This window comes from Sebastes fasciatus, chromosome 7 (assembly GCF_043250625.1).
Source record: "Sebastes fasciatus isolate fSebFas1 chromosome 7, fSebFas1.pri, whole genome shotgun sequence".
Classification (NCBI taxonomy): Eukaryota; Metazoa; Chordata; class Actinopteri; order Perciformes; family Sebastidae; genus Sebastes; species Sebastes fasciatus.
The window spans coordinates 11,601,592-11,619,658 of NC_133801.1; the positions used below are offsets into that span (position 1 = coordinate 11,601,592).

At 37.3% G+C, this 18,067-nt stretch overlaps 1 protein-coding gene across 2 annotated transcripts in view; it reads right to left on the bottom strand.

Moving 5' to 3' along the window:
* sacs (sacsin molecular chaperone) overlaps positions 1-16,784 on the bottom strand; it is a 29,707-nt gene extending 12,923 nt beyond the window's left edge. The window contains exons 1-10 of one of the 2 annotated variants that reach the window (XM_074641574.1): positions 16,599-16,784; positions 12,826-12,882; positions 12,486-12,596; positions 9,182-9,332; positions 5,517-5,607; positions 5,354-5,439; positions 4,747-4,858; positions 4,352-4,498; positions 2,202-3,687; positions 1,425-1,516 (exon numbers count right to left, since the gene is read on the bottom strand). In XM_074641574.1, coding sequence (XP_074497675.1) covers positions 1,425-1,516; positions 2,202-3,687; positions 4,352-4,498; positions 4,747-4,858; positions 5,354-5,439; positions 5,517-5,607; positions 9,182-9,332; positions 12,486-12,508 — 2,188 coding nt within the window. In that variant the 5' untranslated portion in view covers positions 12,509-12,596; positions 12,826-12,882; positions 16,599-16,784. Of the gene's footprint in view, positions 1-1,424; positions 1,517-2,201; positions 3,688-4,351; positions 4,499-4,746; positions 4,859-5,353; positions 5,440-5,516; positions 5,608-9,181; positions 9,333-12,485; positions 12,597-12,825; positions 12,883-16,404; positions 16,560-16,598 lie in introns of those variants that run through there. The other variant, XM_074641572.1, reaches the window with a different exon arrangement.
* Positions 16,785-18,067: the final 1,283 nt, after the last annotated feature.

Sequence of the window (18,067 nt, forward strand, 5' to 3'; positions counted from 1 at the left end):
AGGAAAAATTAAGTTAGCCTCAGTTATTATTGTAGAAGTAAATGTTAACTATAAGTTTGACAGAGTGTTGTTATTGCACGATGCAGCAGTCTGAGGATGAAAGTTCAACTGTAAAAACTGTCTTAACAATCCACTATATCAGTTTCTAGATAAATTAGAGAGCAACACTGCACAAACAGATTAACTTTTAAATTAATTTTTAATGTAAAAACGACTAAATATTAATAATTAGTATATTTCATACTCAACATTCAAGACTTAAAGCAATATTTCAGCACATTGATGTAAACACACTTGCACAAACCATGCTCTGTACACACACACATACACTGTTTTTTGAATTTATACTAAAATCCAATCAATCTTGAACCCATTCTTATAATTTCAGTGTAGGGGAAACCATTTCTCAAAGACACACGTACCTAGAAAAACACTGCAAGTCATAAAATGCACCATGACCCACTACAGGTAACCTGTGTAAAGTACGTCAGATTGATGATGAGTGAATGTGTTTAGGACAGGACTTTTCAGAAACTAAACATGTGAGTTGTTGTTTGTTTTACTTCTCGTATCTGTGAGATACTGCAGTTACCATGATGCTCATTTACAGTCATGTATTAGTTTTTAGTTAATAGTAAAAGGATCAATATTTCACACACTTTGAAAAACCTACCTGAGCACCCCAAAAGATATTGTTGCACTGTAAACCAAGTGACACATTTTTAGAGTTCTGGGATGAATTTGACCCGAATTTTACTTGAAAAATGGAGTGGCAATACTACATTTCTTAAAAAATTCAATTCAGTCAAAATAAAAATGAATAGGAGTCCACATTGCTCTAGTTAAATGTTAAATTACAATATTCTCTGTGTATTTCATCTTGGATTTAAAGAACAAATCTGTTATATTTCCTCTGCCTGGCTCACTGCCTTTTGTCATAATCATGGTTGAGTATGGCAGTGAGTGAGTGCACTCAGGATCTGATCTCGTGGGTTGGGTGGAATGTGTAGCACAAAAACAACTCTTCCATGAATCAGCATGCTCACTCTCTCTTTCCCTTTCCGTCTCTCACTCATAAATGATCTATTAGCTGTGACTTTAACGCCCTGCTGGCACTACAGGAGAGTGAGGTGACCAAGTGTTACTACAACATGGCTGACCCCACATAACCCACAAAGTCACACTGGGACATTTTATAATTATCTATAAATCATATTTTGCACAGTTCTTTAAGCTGTCCCTAAAAATCTATGAATTTAATCACAGCTTTACTCTCACATATTATTTTTAAAATTAAAAATAAATTGGTCAAAAATATGTTACGGTATAAAAGTCTTCTGGTCACTGTTTGGGACGAAGGTTATTTATACATAACATGGATTTATGTGGAAGAGATTACATGTAAATTCAATATGTTACATTACCTCTGCTTTTGGTTGCTTTCTTCAAACTGTCCATTACTGAAGGTTTAATGCTCTCCAATAGGAACCGACCCTCAAGTCCTGGATAAAGAGACCTGAGGACGAAGCAAAAGGAAAAAAAGGTGAGACTTTCTTTTTTAAAACAAACCCAATTCTACGTGTACATGTGTTTTAATGTTGAATTATTTACATTTACAATGGTTGATGTTATTATTGATCTAGTCATTTTACTCTAAATAAGTCAATAAAATAAATAAAACAATACAATATAGCTGAGCCGAAATAATATAGCTGGATGAAGTTGATGAAGGACCAAATTTGCTGTATGTTCATGAAAAGACAGCAACATTTGCACTTTCTCATTTAATTTGTGTTTCAGTTAGCATGCAAAACCTACAAGATTTTTAATATTCCTGCACAAATTTGCATCTGCTTTTCTGATATAGAAATGTTTCACCTTAAAAATGGTCTTTGCAAATTGCAGTAGCCCTACTAAAGCTATGCACAATGATCCACACTAATATCTGCTCTTGTATATGTATATAAATAAAGGAGAGATACACTAATAATACAAACTGAAGGTGCACCTATTTAAAGCCAGCCTAAATCACAACATATTTAAATGAATGGCTTTTTAATTTTTAATAGTTTCCACCTATTAAAATCATTTTTAAAGTCAAAGGTAAATGTACCTTAAGGAGAGACTAAAGAATTTAGGTAATTTAGACAAGAATTGCAACAACATGGTAGTGAAAATACACTATTTCAATATATCTCTACCTGGGGTATTCTTCAGATAGAATGTAAATGGCATCCTTTTCAATGACAGAGGATGAAAACGCTGCAAATGTCTCATCTTGCAGCGGCAGGAGCTCCAGTCCTATGAGGTCACTGTAATTGGCGTCACTAAGCGCAAACTCCAGCAGCAGCAGCTTCTCCTGTGAGGGACCTTTGTGTTTGTACTTCCTGATCACCTGCCGCAACAAAGACGGGGTCACTTTCTTTACTTCAGTGGACTCAGCCATGTAGGCAGCCAAGACAGAGTCCAAGGCAGCGGGCACCTTTGCCACCTGCGTTCCTGAGCTTTGGAGGTAGTTGATCACAGTCTCTGAAATGTCCTCGTCTGCGTCCAGCTCTGAGAACACAGCCTGGTCCACCTGGATCCAGCTCTCACTGAGGGAATAGATGACCTGCTGCTGCAGCAAGTCATGAAACAGCGGCTGGAGGATGGGTTTCCAGCGGGACTTGACCTGCTTGGGATCTGGCCAGGCCCCATAGGTCCCTGTGGGGGACAGTGGAAAGTCTTGGTCCTTTTTTGTCTGTACCCTTTTGATAACCTCAGTGATGAGCGTGAAGTAAGCCTTAGGGATGACATTGATTATAAGCAGCTCATTCCACAAGGCAGCTGGATCCCTCCACTGATCCACCTCCCGCCACTTGATACTCCTACGGTTGTCTGTGAGGCCGAAGAAGCCGCTGACATGAACTGGAAGCCCTGTCTCACTCTCCTCCCCGGGGGGGAGAGGAAGAAAGCAAAAAGCTCGTCCTGAGAAGCCTGACGTGGCACCTTTGTCTTCTTTATTGATCAGAGTAAGAGGCAGAGCAATTCCAATATTTGGCATGAACTTCAAATCGTCTGCCAGAGAGTCCAACTCAGCACACATTCCTTTGCCCCCAACTCCATTACAAACCAGCCACGTCATCCTCTGAGTCTCTTTAACCGTTTCATCCTGAGTCTCTATGTTGACCTGGTAGGTGACACACGTGATGGTAGAACTGGGAACCCCGTTGCTGTACTCGTCTACAGCCTGACCCAGTGTCTTCAGTGCGTTCGGCCTTTCTAACTTATCATCAGTGTTCTCTGTTGCCGTAACCTGAAACAACATGCGCTCTGTACCATCAGACTCACGCACATGCAAGGAGATCTTCTGAACACTCTTGAGGAAGAGGAGCACCGTGTCTGCGTCCGCTTTGAAAGACTCAAAGAGCTCCAAAACCTTTTCTTTGTTGTAGATGTTGCCACTGAGCTGGGAGGGTGTCTGACGGAGCGGGAAGCGGAACAACGTTCCAGGAAAGCTGCCATCCTTAATGGTTTTCTCCGAGCTCCCAAACATCCCGATGAAGGGAGTAAACTGGTCGGTCAGTTCTGTGATCTCCTTAATGTCTTTCTTCAAGTTCCAACACTGCCCAGACTCATGCACACCAAACAGGGTTTGATGAGGGTCCAGCATGGCAATCTGGTCTCCACTGAATATACTGGGAGCATCTAAACAGTAAGAAGAAACACAAAAAATATGAATTTAATTGTTGTTAATTCTATAGTGTACGATTATCAGTGTCCTTTCACTTAATTTTTCAAGCAAAAATTACAAATTTTCCCTGTTCCAGCTTTTCCAATGTGAGGATTCGCAGCTAAACTACATATATGTCTTTGTGTTTTTTATGGATTTTGGACAAAAAGGACATTTGAAGATGTCACCTTGGATTCTTGGAAATTATGATGGTCAGTTTTTGAAAAACAAACAATTAATTGAGAAAATAACCAACAGATTAATTGATAATAAAAATAATCATTAGTTGCAGCCCTACTTTATTTTAACATAAAAAAAACGTCTTTCTTCCAAAAAGTTGTCAGCTTTTAAATATCGCAAAGCTTGGGAACTTTAACTATGCTTTTATTAAAACTGTCTTTTATGTCACCTGAAGAATTTCTGCACATCATTTTTTCTGATTTGATTCTGACTTACAACTCAAATTAGTAATTTACAATGCAGCTACTAATTTAAAAAAAAAATTTATATGCATACATTATACAGAAAACAATTCTTTACACAGAATATTCTTTGTTTCTTAGGCTGAGTATATAGGTTGTACTGTAAGTAAGCATTTGATAACAGAAATTATAATTAGCATTTCGGGACAGTCCTCACCTGTAATATGGTACACAGAATTGAAGCCAATCCCGAATCGTCCAACTTTCAGAGGATCCTCTCTCTTCCTGCTCCTCGCAATTTCCTGAATCCCATTCCAGTCTTCCTCAGTGAACACAGCATCATTGTGGACATACAATGCCGTACCTGCAACACGATGAGTTGAAACCAGGTCAGCATAAACAAGTTAAGACAACCTAAAAATACATATACAGTACAGGTACAGTGTAAAATTTATTATTTCAATAATTCCTGTAACAAATGTATTTGTGTTTTCCTTGTTTACAGGCAGGTCAGAGCAGAGGATCAACTACAGAGCACCTGCTTAATGATACTTAAGGTAAGCAGGACAGACTCTTGCTGAGACAAGGGCTGTGTTAACTGTAACTACTCACCTTGATGCTGAGCCATATTAGGTGACCACAGTGACTCGACCCCATACTCTGTCTCATCGTACATGAACTTGACTTCTGTGGCTCCGGCATCCTCTGCATTTTGAATCAACTCCTACAAAATCAGACACAACAAACACATTTATGAAGGCAGGGTCTGTAATGTGTTTTTAAGAAATGTAATGTGCATGATGACATCAGCTTATTTGGTGGATGCTTTTATCCAAAAAGCCTTACAGTAAAATGAGCTCATTATCAGAGTGGACGGCCCCAGCGGGACCTCACCCCTGGCAATGCTGCTACCATATATGGTAATATAGCTGATGCCAGCAAGTAAAGCCAAAATAAAACTATGCCCTTTGTTTTTGTGCAAGCTTGACATATTTTCGCACTCCAAATCCCATGACAGCGGTGTTATTGACTAAAGCCTTTGCCTGGGAGAAATATCGTCCATAGCCTGTTAACACAACAACTAAAAGAAGAGGCAATTGTATTAAAAACTGTATTGTTTTTTTCCAGTTTGAAGAAAATGTATCAGGTCAACATCCACAAAAAATCTGCTTTTAATGTCTGTGAAAAATGTGAAATAAGAATGTAACATAGCACTTACTTTCAGAATCTGTCCACCTTCAGGGTACCGCCTCAGAATATCTTTCAGAAATTCGACTAGCGGCGGTGTAGTCTGTCCAAACCTCCCTGTAAAAGTCAAGTTGAGTAAGCCTCACTGTTGTAAAAACTTTATTTTTGCAGATAAGTGTTGGTTTTAATCCTACCTCCTCCTTTAAGGCCTCTTCCCTCCAGCGTGACGGACACTTCTGGGCTCCCGGCAGGCACCAAGGTCCCGATCTGCACGCCGTCATCCAGCTAGGAAGGTAGGATGTGGACACAACGCATAATTTAACATACGACAAAAATGTGTTTTATTGAGGAAAACAAATACATTTGTAATGGCCTGATCTGTTATATAGAGAAAACGGAGCAACAAATCAGACTCAACAAACTACTATTGTGTGACACAAAAATGTTATAGTGAAAAATATAATGAATGATGAACCAATTACTTCTACCATAAACGACTTTATTACTCAATGCACTCATGAAACAGTTTGAAAGCCCACTGTCATTTTTACGACAACTATTAACAGACTTCTGTCCTCCTATCAAAATGAATGCATCATCACTCTCACCCCACCAACAGTTAAATCTTTTGGGCAGCATTATTGCACGCATTAGTATCATTTCCTGGTGCATCTTTCAGAATCGATGCAGTAGGGAGCCAGAGCTGGCACCAGGCCCAATACTGCTGTTCTGGCTGTTTGAGGCTTTTCAAGGTGACTCTGCGACCCACTGCACTCAGCAGTCTTTGCACATCAACATGCTGTCTGGCAAACTGAGCTCTGCATAAGCAAATCTCTGTCATCATGGTTGCTGCACCGTGCAATAATCATTTTTACAATTCAGGATGAAGGACTTTAAGTCTTTAAATGTCATATTAATAATTAATATGGGCAACGGAGAGCTCTAGTAGACAAGCTGTATTCTTGTCTCAACATGCCAAAGACGTGTGAGAAAAGACACTGATATTGGTGGAAATGTAGCCACACAGAACATACTCAGACATCAGCAATATAGTTGAACATTTAAATGATCTTATGTCTTGTGCATTCGACTTTCATCCCAGGGGTTCTCAAACGCTTTGGGGCCAGAGACAACTTATAGGGGAGAACATCCCCCCCTCTTAATCATAACACCAATTATAAGCATATGCTTACTACAATTTGTACTTGTACTTAACTTACAACATAAATACTTCAGACCTGTTTCATAGTGGTAAACAATTTCAATTTGATTCATGTTAAGATAAGATAAGATGAGATAGTCCATTGCATTTGGACTCAACTTGACAGCATTTATAGCCTACATTTCAAGTAACTGATCTAAGAAGCTTTCAGAAAAAAGAACAGTACCAAGACTGGATTAGTCCTAATTAATCCAGATATTTAAATTTACCGGTCTAAAGCTGACTTTCAGTAAGTGCTTCAACTTAAAAATAATGAACTCATTGCTGTGTGTTACGATTATATCAGAGTTTCTATTGGCCCAAAGCTAACATGGGGAGTAATGGACACATATGCTTGTTTTATTGGTGCAGATGGTCCCCATCTGTAGATATGCACTTTCTAATGATGAAGCACATTTTTATAATTTATAGCATATTATTTCCCTGACAGAGAGCCACGGACCCCATTCTGAGAATCACTGATCTATAGATTAGAGTGCTTTGGTTGTACATTTTTCCATCCTAACTGTTGTGTATACTACTAGTGTAATAGCGTTTTACCCCATTTGGCTACTGGACTGAATGTTTTATTTAATTTGAGAGCACCATCAGACAGGCATTTACATCGAAGAATGCTTTTGAGCAAGTTTAACTTGCCTCTCAGTTTCCCCTAAAAGGCATACCACTCCTCTGCTAAGTACAGTATCTGGCACAGTGCCTCCTCCATCAGACTGCTGCACATTTTAATTGCATTAGGCAGAACAGGAAGGCAACTTGAAATATATACGTACATCTGTAAGGAGCAATGGAAATATTTTTAATCTTTTTTTTCTAGGAAACAGTAATTCAAGACTTAAATATTCCTTTTATTAAAACTCTTATCTGCATTGTCGGAGCTGACCTTGTGGTATATGTGGTATTAGTATGTAGGAGTGGCTTGCAGCTAATTTCTGCTTATGAGATCGGGGGGGGCTGCAGAGCACTGACCACCACCTGGTGCTTTCCATCAGCTGAACCCAAAGACAGGGGATCAAGTCCAGTTATGTCAGATACTGATACGACCATCCCGAACTACCACACAAGAGCCACTAGCACTGTCCTCGACCAAAGAAATTCTTAGTTGACTAACACTCTTATGATTTTGTAGACTATTCTATTAGTTGATTTAATGAACAGATGTGTGAAACAGAGTTTCTCCACAAAGAATCACACAAAAGCACCACTTTAAATCTTGTGTTTACCAGAGATGTGCTCATACGTTTTTTGGATAAAAGTCATTCAGCATGAAAAAAGCATAAAAAAATGACTAATTGACTCAAGAAATATTAGTCGACTAAGACCAAAACGATCGATTAATCGACTAATCGGCAGCCGTAAGAGCCACACAGTGCATTTATCTGCCACAAAAGTAACTAATTAATCAAATTAACAACACTGACACATTGGTTTGATTCTAAATAAGATGTTTATAGTAAGCCTTAATTTATAAAACTGTCTAAAAAGTATTGACATATAATTTTATAATGTATCTATAAAAATACACCATTTCAGGGTAGAAGAAATGATAATTCTAAAATGTTGAAAATTACTCTGAAGATATATATCATCTTTTTTTTGTACTTCAATTATTTTGTTTTATATGCTAAGAAAGCAGTATGCAAACTACTGCATTTTGTTCCATACACTGAGACGATGAGGTGCCTAGTCATGATGCCCTCAGTATGAGTCAGATCATTTGACTGCAGTCATCCGAGTACTGCTGCATTACTCTGTAGCAATCCAGCACAAACTCGCAGTAAAGATAAGATAAGATAGATAATTATGAGCATCACCGAGCTCAAATCAGTCATAAGATCAATAACAACACAAAAAAATGATTAAATTAACTGTTCACAGCAAACAACAAATTAAACCTGTGAGGGAAACTTGGCACACAGCACCTCAACAATGAAGTCACTGTCAATGGTTTAGGTCAATGTCCTGCAGTTATGGCATGAGGTCATTCAAATAGATCTGTTTTCTGCTGCCGGCAATTACCATCAGAGAAAGGATCCTCAGTTATTCCTTTTCTCTTTGTGTGTTATTGGTAAAATGTGTAACAACCACAGAACAGCAAGAAAACCAAATATCCAAGAAGAAAACAAATAATACGACATGTACAACAAAAATAAACTTGAGTCATGAGCACTACACTAATGCCTTGCAACAAAGAATGACAACAATGTAAAACCTTCACCCAACACTGACAGGGATAGGATCTTGATTTAACTACATACTTAATTATGGCCAATTTCAAAACCTAGATTTCTGTGTTTTGTACAAAAAAGCAATGCTACTTTCCAATGTTTTTCTTTGCTCTACTGTCATGCGCCTCATATATTTTTCTGACTGAAAATAGTTTAGCGAAGCCTTCCATTACAAAACGAAACAATGAACAAGCAGCAACCTAAAAATGAAAAACATTAACCTCACGCACATACAGTGCATGAACAGACATATTTCCTAATTATCAATTAATAACCATTTTGCTAGATGATTTGGATCTGTTTTGTTGTGACAAATTGGCTTTATGATTAGTAGTAGTAGTAGTAGTAGTACTAGTAGTAGTAGTAGTATAGTATATTTACTCTGCTGTTATAGCAAAAAAAAAAAACATACCACTTTCCCATTGTGAGTCAGCCGTTGCTCTTTGACGGGAAGGTTCGTCTCCTCGTAGAGTAACTGTTTGACATCTTCAACAGATGTGAAGGGAGAGACCTGGTAGGACCTCGGGCCAATGTACTCGTGACTAACTGTCACCCGTGGCAACCTAAAAAAAAGAGACAAATTTAGTTTGAAGTTTGGATAAAATTGTGTGGGGTGTCGGTAGAGCTTTGGAATTAGCAACAAAGTCATTATCATTATAAGCCGTATGAAGACTTTTTGTTTTGAATTTTTGTCTTCATTTGATAGTAACAGTAGAGACACAGACAGGAAACATAGGGAGAATGAGGAGTATTAATGCAACAGGGGATGTTATATAATTATATGACATGTGTCTTAACCACTAGGCTACCAGGGCGCCGTAAAGATTGAACACTTGTGCACTTTTATTTAAAATTCTGCGGATGGAGTCATCTGTGCATGTACAATATTAAGTTTGTCTGGAGCGCTCCGTTATGTATGCAATGATCAGACTACATAGTCACGGTAGTTTAATAGCAGAGGAAGGGAGGTCAAAGATTAAATTTGATCTCAACTCTAAATGACATAATAGCCTTTCTTACAGTCATTATTGATCAAGGTTTAGGTTAGGAAGAAACATGAGAATAGAAACCTCACCAGGTACATCTGTTAATGGTCCATTAGTGCCATTTAGACATCTGTATTTTGCTCTAGATTTTGATTTTGAGAACATTAAGTTGTAGGTTTGTAACGATACATCGATCTAGATCGATATATCGATTCAATGATCAACAATCCGATCTCACCAATGCAAAGTGAAATCATAGATACATATCATCTTTAAGATGCGCCTTTATTTTGAAATTCCCATGACGTGGTCAAGTGCACCTCCTTCCTACCAAGCTCAGAAATAAACTTATCAAATCATATTGTAGTTGCTTTTAGTGAGTTGATGTAAAAGTAACTGATTGTGTTTAGGGCTGCACCGATACCGGATCGGATATCGGGCCGATGCTGACTCATATAGCTGAATCGGATATCGGTGACAATGGGAACGATCTATTCTATGTTTAAATACTACATATATTATATACTGGAATTTGAATTCCTGTTTAAGTTTCGACCAATTTGTTTCTGCATTTAAAAGGTTTACACTTGAATTGATTTTTTACCAAGTTGCTGGTGTACGATTTATTATTTTAATAATAAATAACAATTCAATACATTTATATCTATGTATGTATTTGTTACATTTTTGTTTTACAAAGTTAGGAAAGCAATGTTTAAGTCAAGTCTGATGTTGCCTTACACATAAAAGAATGATCCCAGTCACTCCCACACAGTGAGGCATACAGCTTATTAATTAAACAATTGGTATCAGATCAGAACTCAGTATCGGCCGATATCCAAAGCCCAGGTATCGCTATCGGTATCGGGACTGAAAAAGTCGGATTGGTGCATCCCTAATTGTGTTAATTGGGCATATGATATCTTCTTATGTCGATCGCAGGCCCCTGAATTGAATCGAAATCGAGGCAGACTTTGTAATATCAGCAAATATCGTACAGTCCAAAGAATCAATATAATATTGTATAGTGAGGAAACTTCTGATTTACACCCCTTGTATACCTTCACACACATCTTGCAGCCTTACTGCTGCAGTGTGAAGTTAAAGCCTTGAGATCCCCCTCAAGAGAGCTGTGTCCCATCAGTAGGCCTTCAACCTCTGTAATTTTGTTGCTGTTCAACACTTCCTCCATGACCGTTATGTTGGCTACCACCCACTCTAGAATGGACTGTGCTGCTATTTAAAGCAGCAGTAGGCGAGATTGGAGCAAATATGATTAAAAAAAGTTATTTTTATAAATCGGTCGCTATATCTGGACAGTAATACATGAAACAGGTAACCTGAAAGAAATCATGTGCCTCTGTGTCCTCTGGTGCTCCTAACGGCATCTGCAGGATTTCACATATCGGAGGAAAACAAGCAGTAAGAGCTGATCTGAGGTCTGCTGTCCAGCTGCCGTTTATGAGAGCCGGCTGTCAATCACTCGCGAACTCCAACCAAACGGTCAAACTAGGCAGCGCTGATCAAATATGAGAAAATATTATGTTACGTTAATGCCTATTTCTCGCCTCAAATGTTTTCAGAATCATCTTGTAGTGCAAGGTTTAGCTGTAAAATGAGAAAGTTTGTGACGCTGCCGCCATTGTGAAATCTGGTGAAGGAACGCCAAGTGACCGGAGCACAGCCAATAGGAACGCTCGCTCAATGAAATGACCTGTGATTGGTCAAAGTCTCCCGTCACGATTTGATTTTCTAAAGCCTGAAAACAGAGCCATGAGGAGGTGCAGGAGTCTAGTTATCTCTCAGAACACTTGAATTACAATATGCTGAAAGGTTATTATGGAATTTTTGCCAAATGTTGCCAAAAATAGGAATGTTGTTTTATTCTACCTTTTGTTGATAAATTGGTACCAGTTGACGCCGTCATAGTTTTTAGTATCACAGCTGCTTCAGGACACCAAGAGCCGAAATAGTTTTTCAACTAATATTATGGCTTAAAGGAAATTAAGAAGGAAGCCATAATAATTGGTGTTTTTCTTATGCAAGGCAAAGGCATAAGTTAGCCTGTCAATACTTTAACAGCCATAAAGCAAAAGATATTCTTGCTTATTCAGCAGCTGGGCACTGACTGGAAACCATGCAGCCAAGTCCTAAATGGTGCATTCACTCTGGAGCTGCATGGAGTGGGTGTGGCAGCCAGAATAGGATGGTTTGAAAAGCAGCCCATAATAAACGATACTGGACCAGTAGTGCTTTATTATTATATGAAGATAGATACAGACTGACACAATGCAGCAGTGAGCCTGGAAAATGTTGTTATTCCTATTATCTCTATGTCTTGTTTCTACAACATTTTTACCGGTTTTAGATTATGGAGATGTTTCGTACATGCTCAGTGCCTTCATATGCTTGATGTAGCATTTGTCCCCCCATTTGTCTTTAGATAGTTCTCTTTTAATGCAAATTGTAGTGCTTTTAGTGTTTGTGAATTGTATTTTATCTCTATTTGTGTCTGTGTCTGCAACTTTGTGTTCTTGCTGCTGGCCTGGTCTTGGCCAGGTCTCCCTCGGAAAAGAGGTTATTAATCTCAATGGGACTAACCTGGTTAAATAAAAAATTAAATTAAATTAAAAAAAAATCTCTTTTGTCAAGTTCAGTTGTGGAGAAACCTAAAACATTAAACATGCTAGTAAATGTTTCCAGTAGTAATATTTTAACAGTATAACTCACCATGGGTCTGGACAGTTGGCCATCTCGTTGCTGCTCTGTGTCCCAGCACACACACACCTTCATGGGACTATCTTCTGCACTGCGCGGAGGGATACTCCTCCCGGATAACGGCTGTCACACAACAAGAAACCGTTATTCTCCTCAAAACACCTGCCTGATCTATATAACTGTGTGATAAACATATACCAACACAATAATAATGATATATACGACACAATAAGACGCAACTAATATGTTGTTGTTGTGACTGTGGCTTAAGAGGCTTTCTTTGTAACCGTGTAACGCCGGTACCGGGTGATTTTGTTTAGCCTCTTTAGGGAGGGTTATCCCAACAACTCACTTGTCCGTTGCGCGTCGTTCTCACAAAGATGATCCATTTTCAGGACAGGCTGTGCTCCTGGAAACAATATTAATAACAATAGGAAAGTGACATAGTTATGATGACCCTTCCTCCAAACAACATACTGACTCCTTCAAAGGCGATGTGCTAATAATAATGAATTACACTGCGGGGTGGTGGTGGGGGGGGAGCAAACACTGTGGAGGCGAAGCAAGAGGATTCACTCCCGGTTACTTCCGGCTTCGTCTTAAATCACGTCACAGTCTGGCGTGAACTATCTTTGGACTTTTAGTTGCATTGGTTCACAGGCTGCAATCGGCTGTGTAGCTTTACCTTGTTAGGTGAATATGACTGAGTTTACACAAATTACTAAATTTAGTCATATTTACGAGAAAAGATCTTAGATATTTTTTATTTATTTGTTATATATTTGTTTATCACTTTTATGTAGTCATATTATTTATTTATATAAATCTTGTTCTTATTGTTTGTTATCATTATTATGTAGTCATATTATTTCTTTATATTAATCTTGTCTCTAGGTGGAGGCTTCAGATAAGCCCAGTGGGTTTTTTGCCTCTTCCTGCACTGTATATGATTCATTTTTGTTTTTTTGTTATGTTGTATAGTCTAAAATTGTGCAAAACAAATAAACAATAAACAAACAATTACTGGTTGCATGTAGGGACTTTTGAAGCAGCATAATTTTGAGAAATACAAATTTAAAAACATTATAAAGGAACTGTTAACTGAGTAAACAAAACGTTTAAAAATCGAAACTAAATTAAAAAAAACGGGTTGATTTCATTTTCTATTTCTAAAAACAAAACATACATGAGGGAGCCTGAATGTTTGTATTGTTCTGATTATCGTAGTCTACTTATAACATTGAATCTAATATGAAAGACCAGCGTACATTCTTTCTGTTTTACTGATGAGAGGAAAAAAACAGCATGTTAACAACATTTATTTTGTCTCGTGTATATGTTTTCAGTAACACATGCATAAAACAATCAAATTTATATCTCTTCAAAATAGCTGGTCTACCTATTCAGGATTATATGAGGAAATGGCAGTAAAAATGATCAGGAACAAATACACTCTTCTCATGATTTATAGATAAGGTCTATTGTGGATTGGGTTGTGATGATTTGTCATGTTTAAAAAGTGGCTCCCCAGATAAAAAGTTTGGGAAACACTGCATTAATCTGATTAGAAACTGAGATCCTTCCCATCCCCACCTCAGGATAATAATCTCCTAAAAACTTTTTTATTGTTTCAAAAAAAATACGTACTAATCCATGTCCATCACCTTGAGTTACACAGCAGCACCGCCCTCATACGTGCTCTTACTTTGTAAATGGCAACTTCCGGTCGCAGAATATGAAAAAACGGGGTGTTTATTCGTTTCTCTCTTCTAGTGATTTTATTTTTTGTTTTTAGAAATAGAAAATGAAAATCAACCCGTTTTTTTTTTAGTTCAGTTCATTCCTTTTTGACCCTGATAAAGAAAAAAACGCCTTGTATTTAAATTTTATTTTTTGTACTTTAAAACGAAAATCAAATAACCACTTATTTTTTTGTTTTTTAATATCCGTTTGTGAAAGGAAAATCGAATGACCAAAAGATACACTGACCTTTATTACATATTTTACAAGCATCCGCTACTTCTGTAACATTAAGACTGATGAAAAACAATATTTTGCCCTCCGCATGTGTTGTACTTTAATTGTGGGCATCAATCTCTTCATTCTTAACTGCTGTATAACTGTTAGCTATCCTACAAACTATATTTTGATACTGTAAATCTGCACACTAGTGTGTACACATGGTGCAAATTTATCTTTAGTTCACAAGTCTGCAGAGACTATATATTACAGTGTGAAGAATCAAAGAGCTCTTACTCTGTCCTATTCTTCTAGCCCTGTGACTCGGAAGTAAACCTTTTGATAAGTGAGTGACCTGCAGAGTTGGAGTCCTTCCAAGGCTTGTTGGGTGGGCTTGAAACCATCCGTATAGAAACAATGAGCTTCTGTGCTGAAGGGTCAAGTTGATTCATAGAATTTAAAGCTGCATCAATTTGTTTCTTGGCCACTTGAGGGCAGAAGAACTCAATATCAATTGAATATATTAAAATATGATGATAATAATAATAATAATAATAATAATTCCAATTAATTCCTTAATAAAATTATTTACTGGGAAATATTATTATCTTTTAGTCATTTTTTTGGAAAATTATTTTTATTCCTTTTTTTCCAAACATAGCATAACAAACATAACAAAACATAACACCGGTGCCATAATACAAAACAAATTATATCTTACATTTAACATTTAATATGTACATACATAAATACTAAAAATAATAATAATAATAATTTAAAAAATGCATACAAATATTTTTTTAAATAATTTAATTAGTTAGTTAGAATTAAAAGTAATAAGTACGACAGTAGTATAGTTCATGGTGGTAAGATAGAAACCTTAAAAAAATTATTAAATTAAATAAATGTAGAGAAAAAAAAAGAAAAACAGCACGTAGAAAATAATAATTAATAATTAAGTAAATACCCTAGAAACGTTAAAAAATTCTATATAAGTTATCCATGGATCCCATATCCTATGGAAAAGCTGTGGGCTACCTCTTATAGCATAGGTTATTTTTTCCAAGGGAGCACATGAATTTACCTTTTTGCCATTGTCTTTTATTTTTGGGTATTTAATGCTTCAATTAATTGATCAGCCTAAATATATTCATTTTGATTGATTACAATTAATCCTGGTGGCACACTCTGGAAACATAGGGCCTATATTATTTCATTCATACACATCATGGTTGCTCAATTTTATTTTACTGTAAATAGGCTAATTCAGAAGGGTGAGTCTGCACATTGGCTACTGCAATATAGCATCACTAATAGGCTATATTGTTGATGTAACATTACTTTAAGTACATCCTTGCTCTCTTTGTTGATGGCACTGCAGTTGACTGCAGGTGACTTCTAAAAATCCCACTAAAGTGACTTGCTTGCAGATGCATTACTTTGATTAGCCTGAGCAGCTTATTCCGTTGCATTCTGGGACTTGTAGTCAGGACACCAAAAGGGCTCACAGACGCCAGCACACTGCAGTCCAATATGCGCATATCAACTTCATCCAACAACAACAACATCCCCCCTAAAGCTCATCAGTCACATTTCTTAAGGCCAAGGGTCTATTAGAATAAAACACTGCATTAGACAATATATTAAGAAATCACACTATTTATTTATTTATTTCCATTTTGGCTGGATGCTGACTATCCAGCTGACATTGATATCTGATGCACAGATCATACCATATATCTCTAATATGTTTTAAACAATGTTCAGTGTGATGCACTGTTTTTGACAAAAACCAGCAGCATTACATAGAAAAGTGACATCATCAACTCAAAGTCAAGGGTTTCCTGAGGACACGCACTCAATCTATACTGAACACAGTCCTATGCAGAAAAAAAACTACATAGCAGTCCTGTGTTACTGAACACAGTACAATAAGAGCCAATTGGCATATGCAAAAATAGGTTAAACTTACCATAGTAGGCTACTCCGATTTCAGCCACCCAAGGCTATATTTATTTCCATTTGAGAAAAATATTCAGTGTATTGCAATATTAAAATATCCTTATTGCTATAACACATTCCCTATACTGCCCCATCACCCCAGTAGCTCACATCTTAATGCCGCATTGGAGTGAGAGAGAGAGAAAGAGAGAGAGAGAGACTTACATGAGGACACCAGCAGCATCAGTGCAGCATCTCTGTCCTGTCACTCTGTCCTCTGCACAACTTCCTTTAAATGATTGCAATAATAGCACGACCTGAACACTTCACAGATGGTGGTATGAAGGGAATATAAGATATCTAACAGTGGTGAACACCTCCGGACAGTTTCATACTGCAGGTTTTAAAGCACAGGTCTCTTAAAGCGACAGCTGCAGAATGAAGCTCTGTTGGGACATCACACCAGCAGATATGGGATGGGCGAATAGAATAAGGAGTCAACTTGCCAAGGAACATTATAGCTGTAAAGTATGCGCAAAAATTATATAATACATCAGTATAGAATAGAGTATAAAATATCATATATATATATATATATATATATATATAGAGAGAGAGAGAGAGAGAGAGAGAGAGAGAGAATATATATATCATATATATATCATATATATATATCATATATCATATATATATCATATGATATATATATCATATACCATATGATATATGATATATGTATCACAGCTGTTACCCTGCAATATATTCAGTTTTAACAGTTTTCTTCATTTCCTTGTATTTTTAAATCTGGTATATGTCTTTGTACTTTGCACTTCTAACTTTTTTACTGCCTTTTTACTAACATGTTTTGCACTATGGAACTGTGATGCTGGAAACTTGAATTTCCCTCGGGATCAATAAAGTTACTATCTATCTATCTATCTATCTATCTATCTATCTATCTATCTATCTATCTATCTATAGGCTACCAGGGCCGGCTCTAGCCCTTGTGGTGCCCTATAGGCAAAATTCAGATTTGGAGCCCCCCGCCGCTCTAAGGTCAAGGTTGCGTCAGAAATTCCATACTAACATGCTATTTAGTACGCTAAAACAGTATGTGAGATATTTTAGTATGTCCGAAACCTTATAGTACACAAATGACATACTACTTCCGGTGAAATATTACAGTATGCAACGCTGGACACTACGGCAGCATAAATATTCCACAATGCAATGCGGTAGGGATAACAACGTTCATAACAGACGTTGACGGACAGCTCTGTAACATCAATAACGCGTCAATTTAACTGTAAGTATACAAATTAACTTTGATTAAGGCGTAATATATATATTTTAAATTAATTTAGAATTTGATTCTCACAAACCGCCGTTTTGGTTACGTGAGGTTGGCACGGGTCACCATGGTTACAAGTCTCCAACCGGCAAGGAGGCTCTCAGGAAGTAACGACGTAAATTACAGTTCAGTGCGTCCGAAAAGATACATACTGCTGTTAATTCACACAAAAATATGTTGAACGATAGTACACCTGTTGAGTATGTAGTGCATAGTATGCGATTTCGGACGAAGTCTACGTTTAGGGTTTAACCCCCCCCCCCAGAAGTCTAACACTAGCCCAGTAAACTGCACACTTCAGACATCACAATGGTTTTAAGACAAAAATTAAGATTTTTATTTT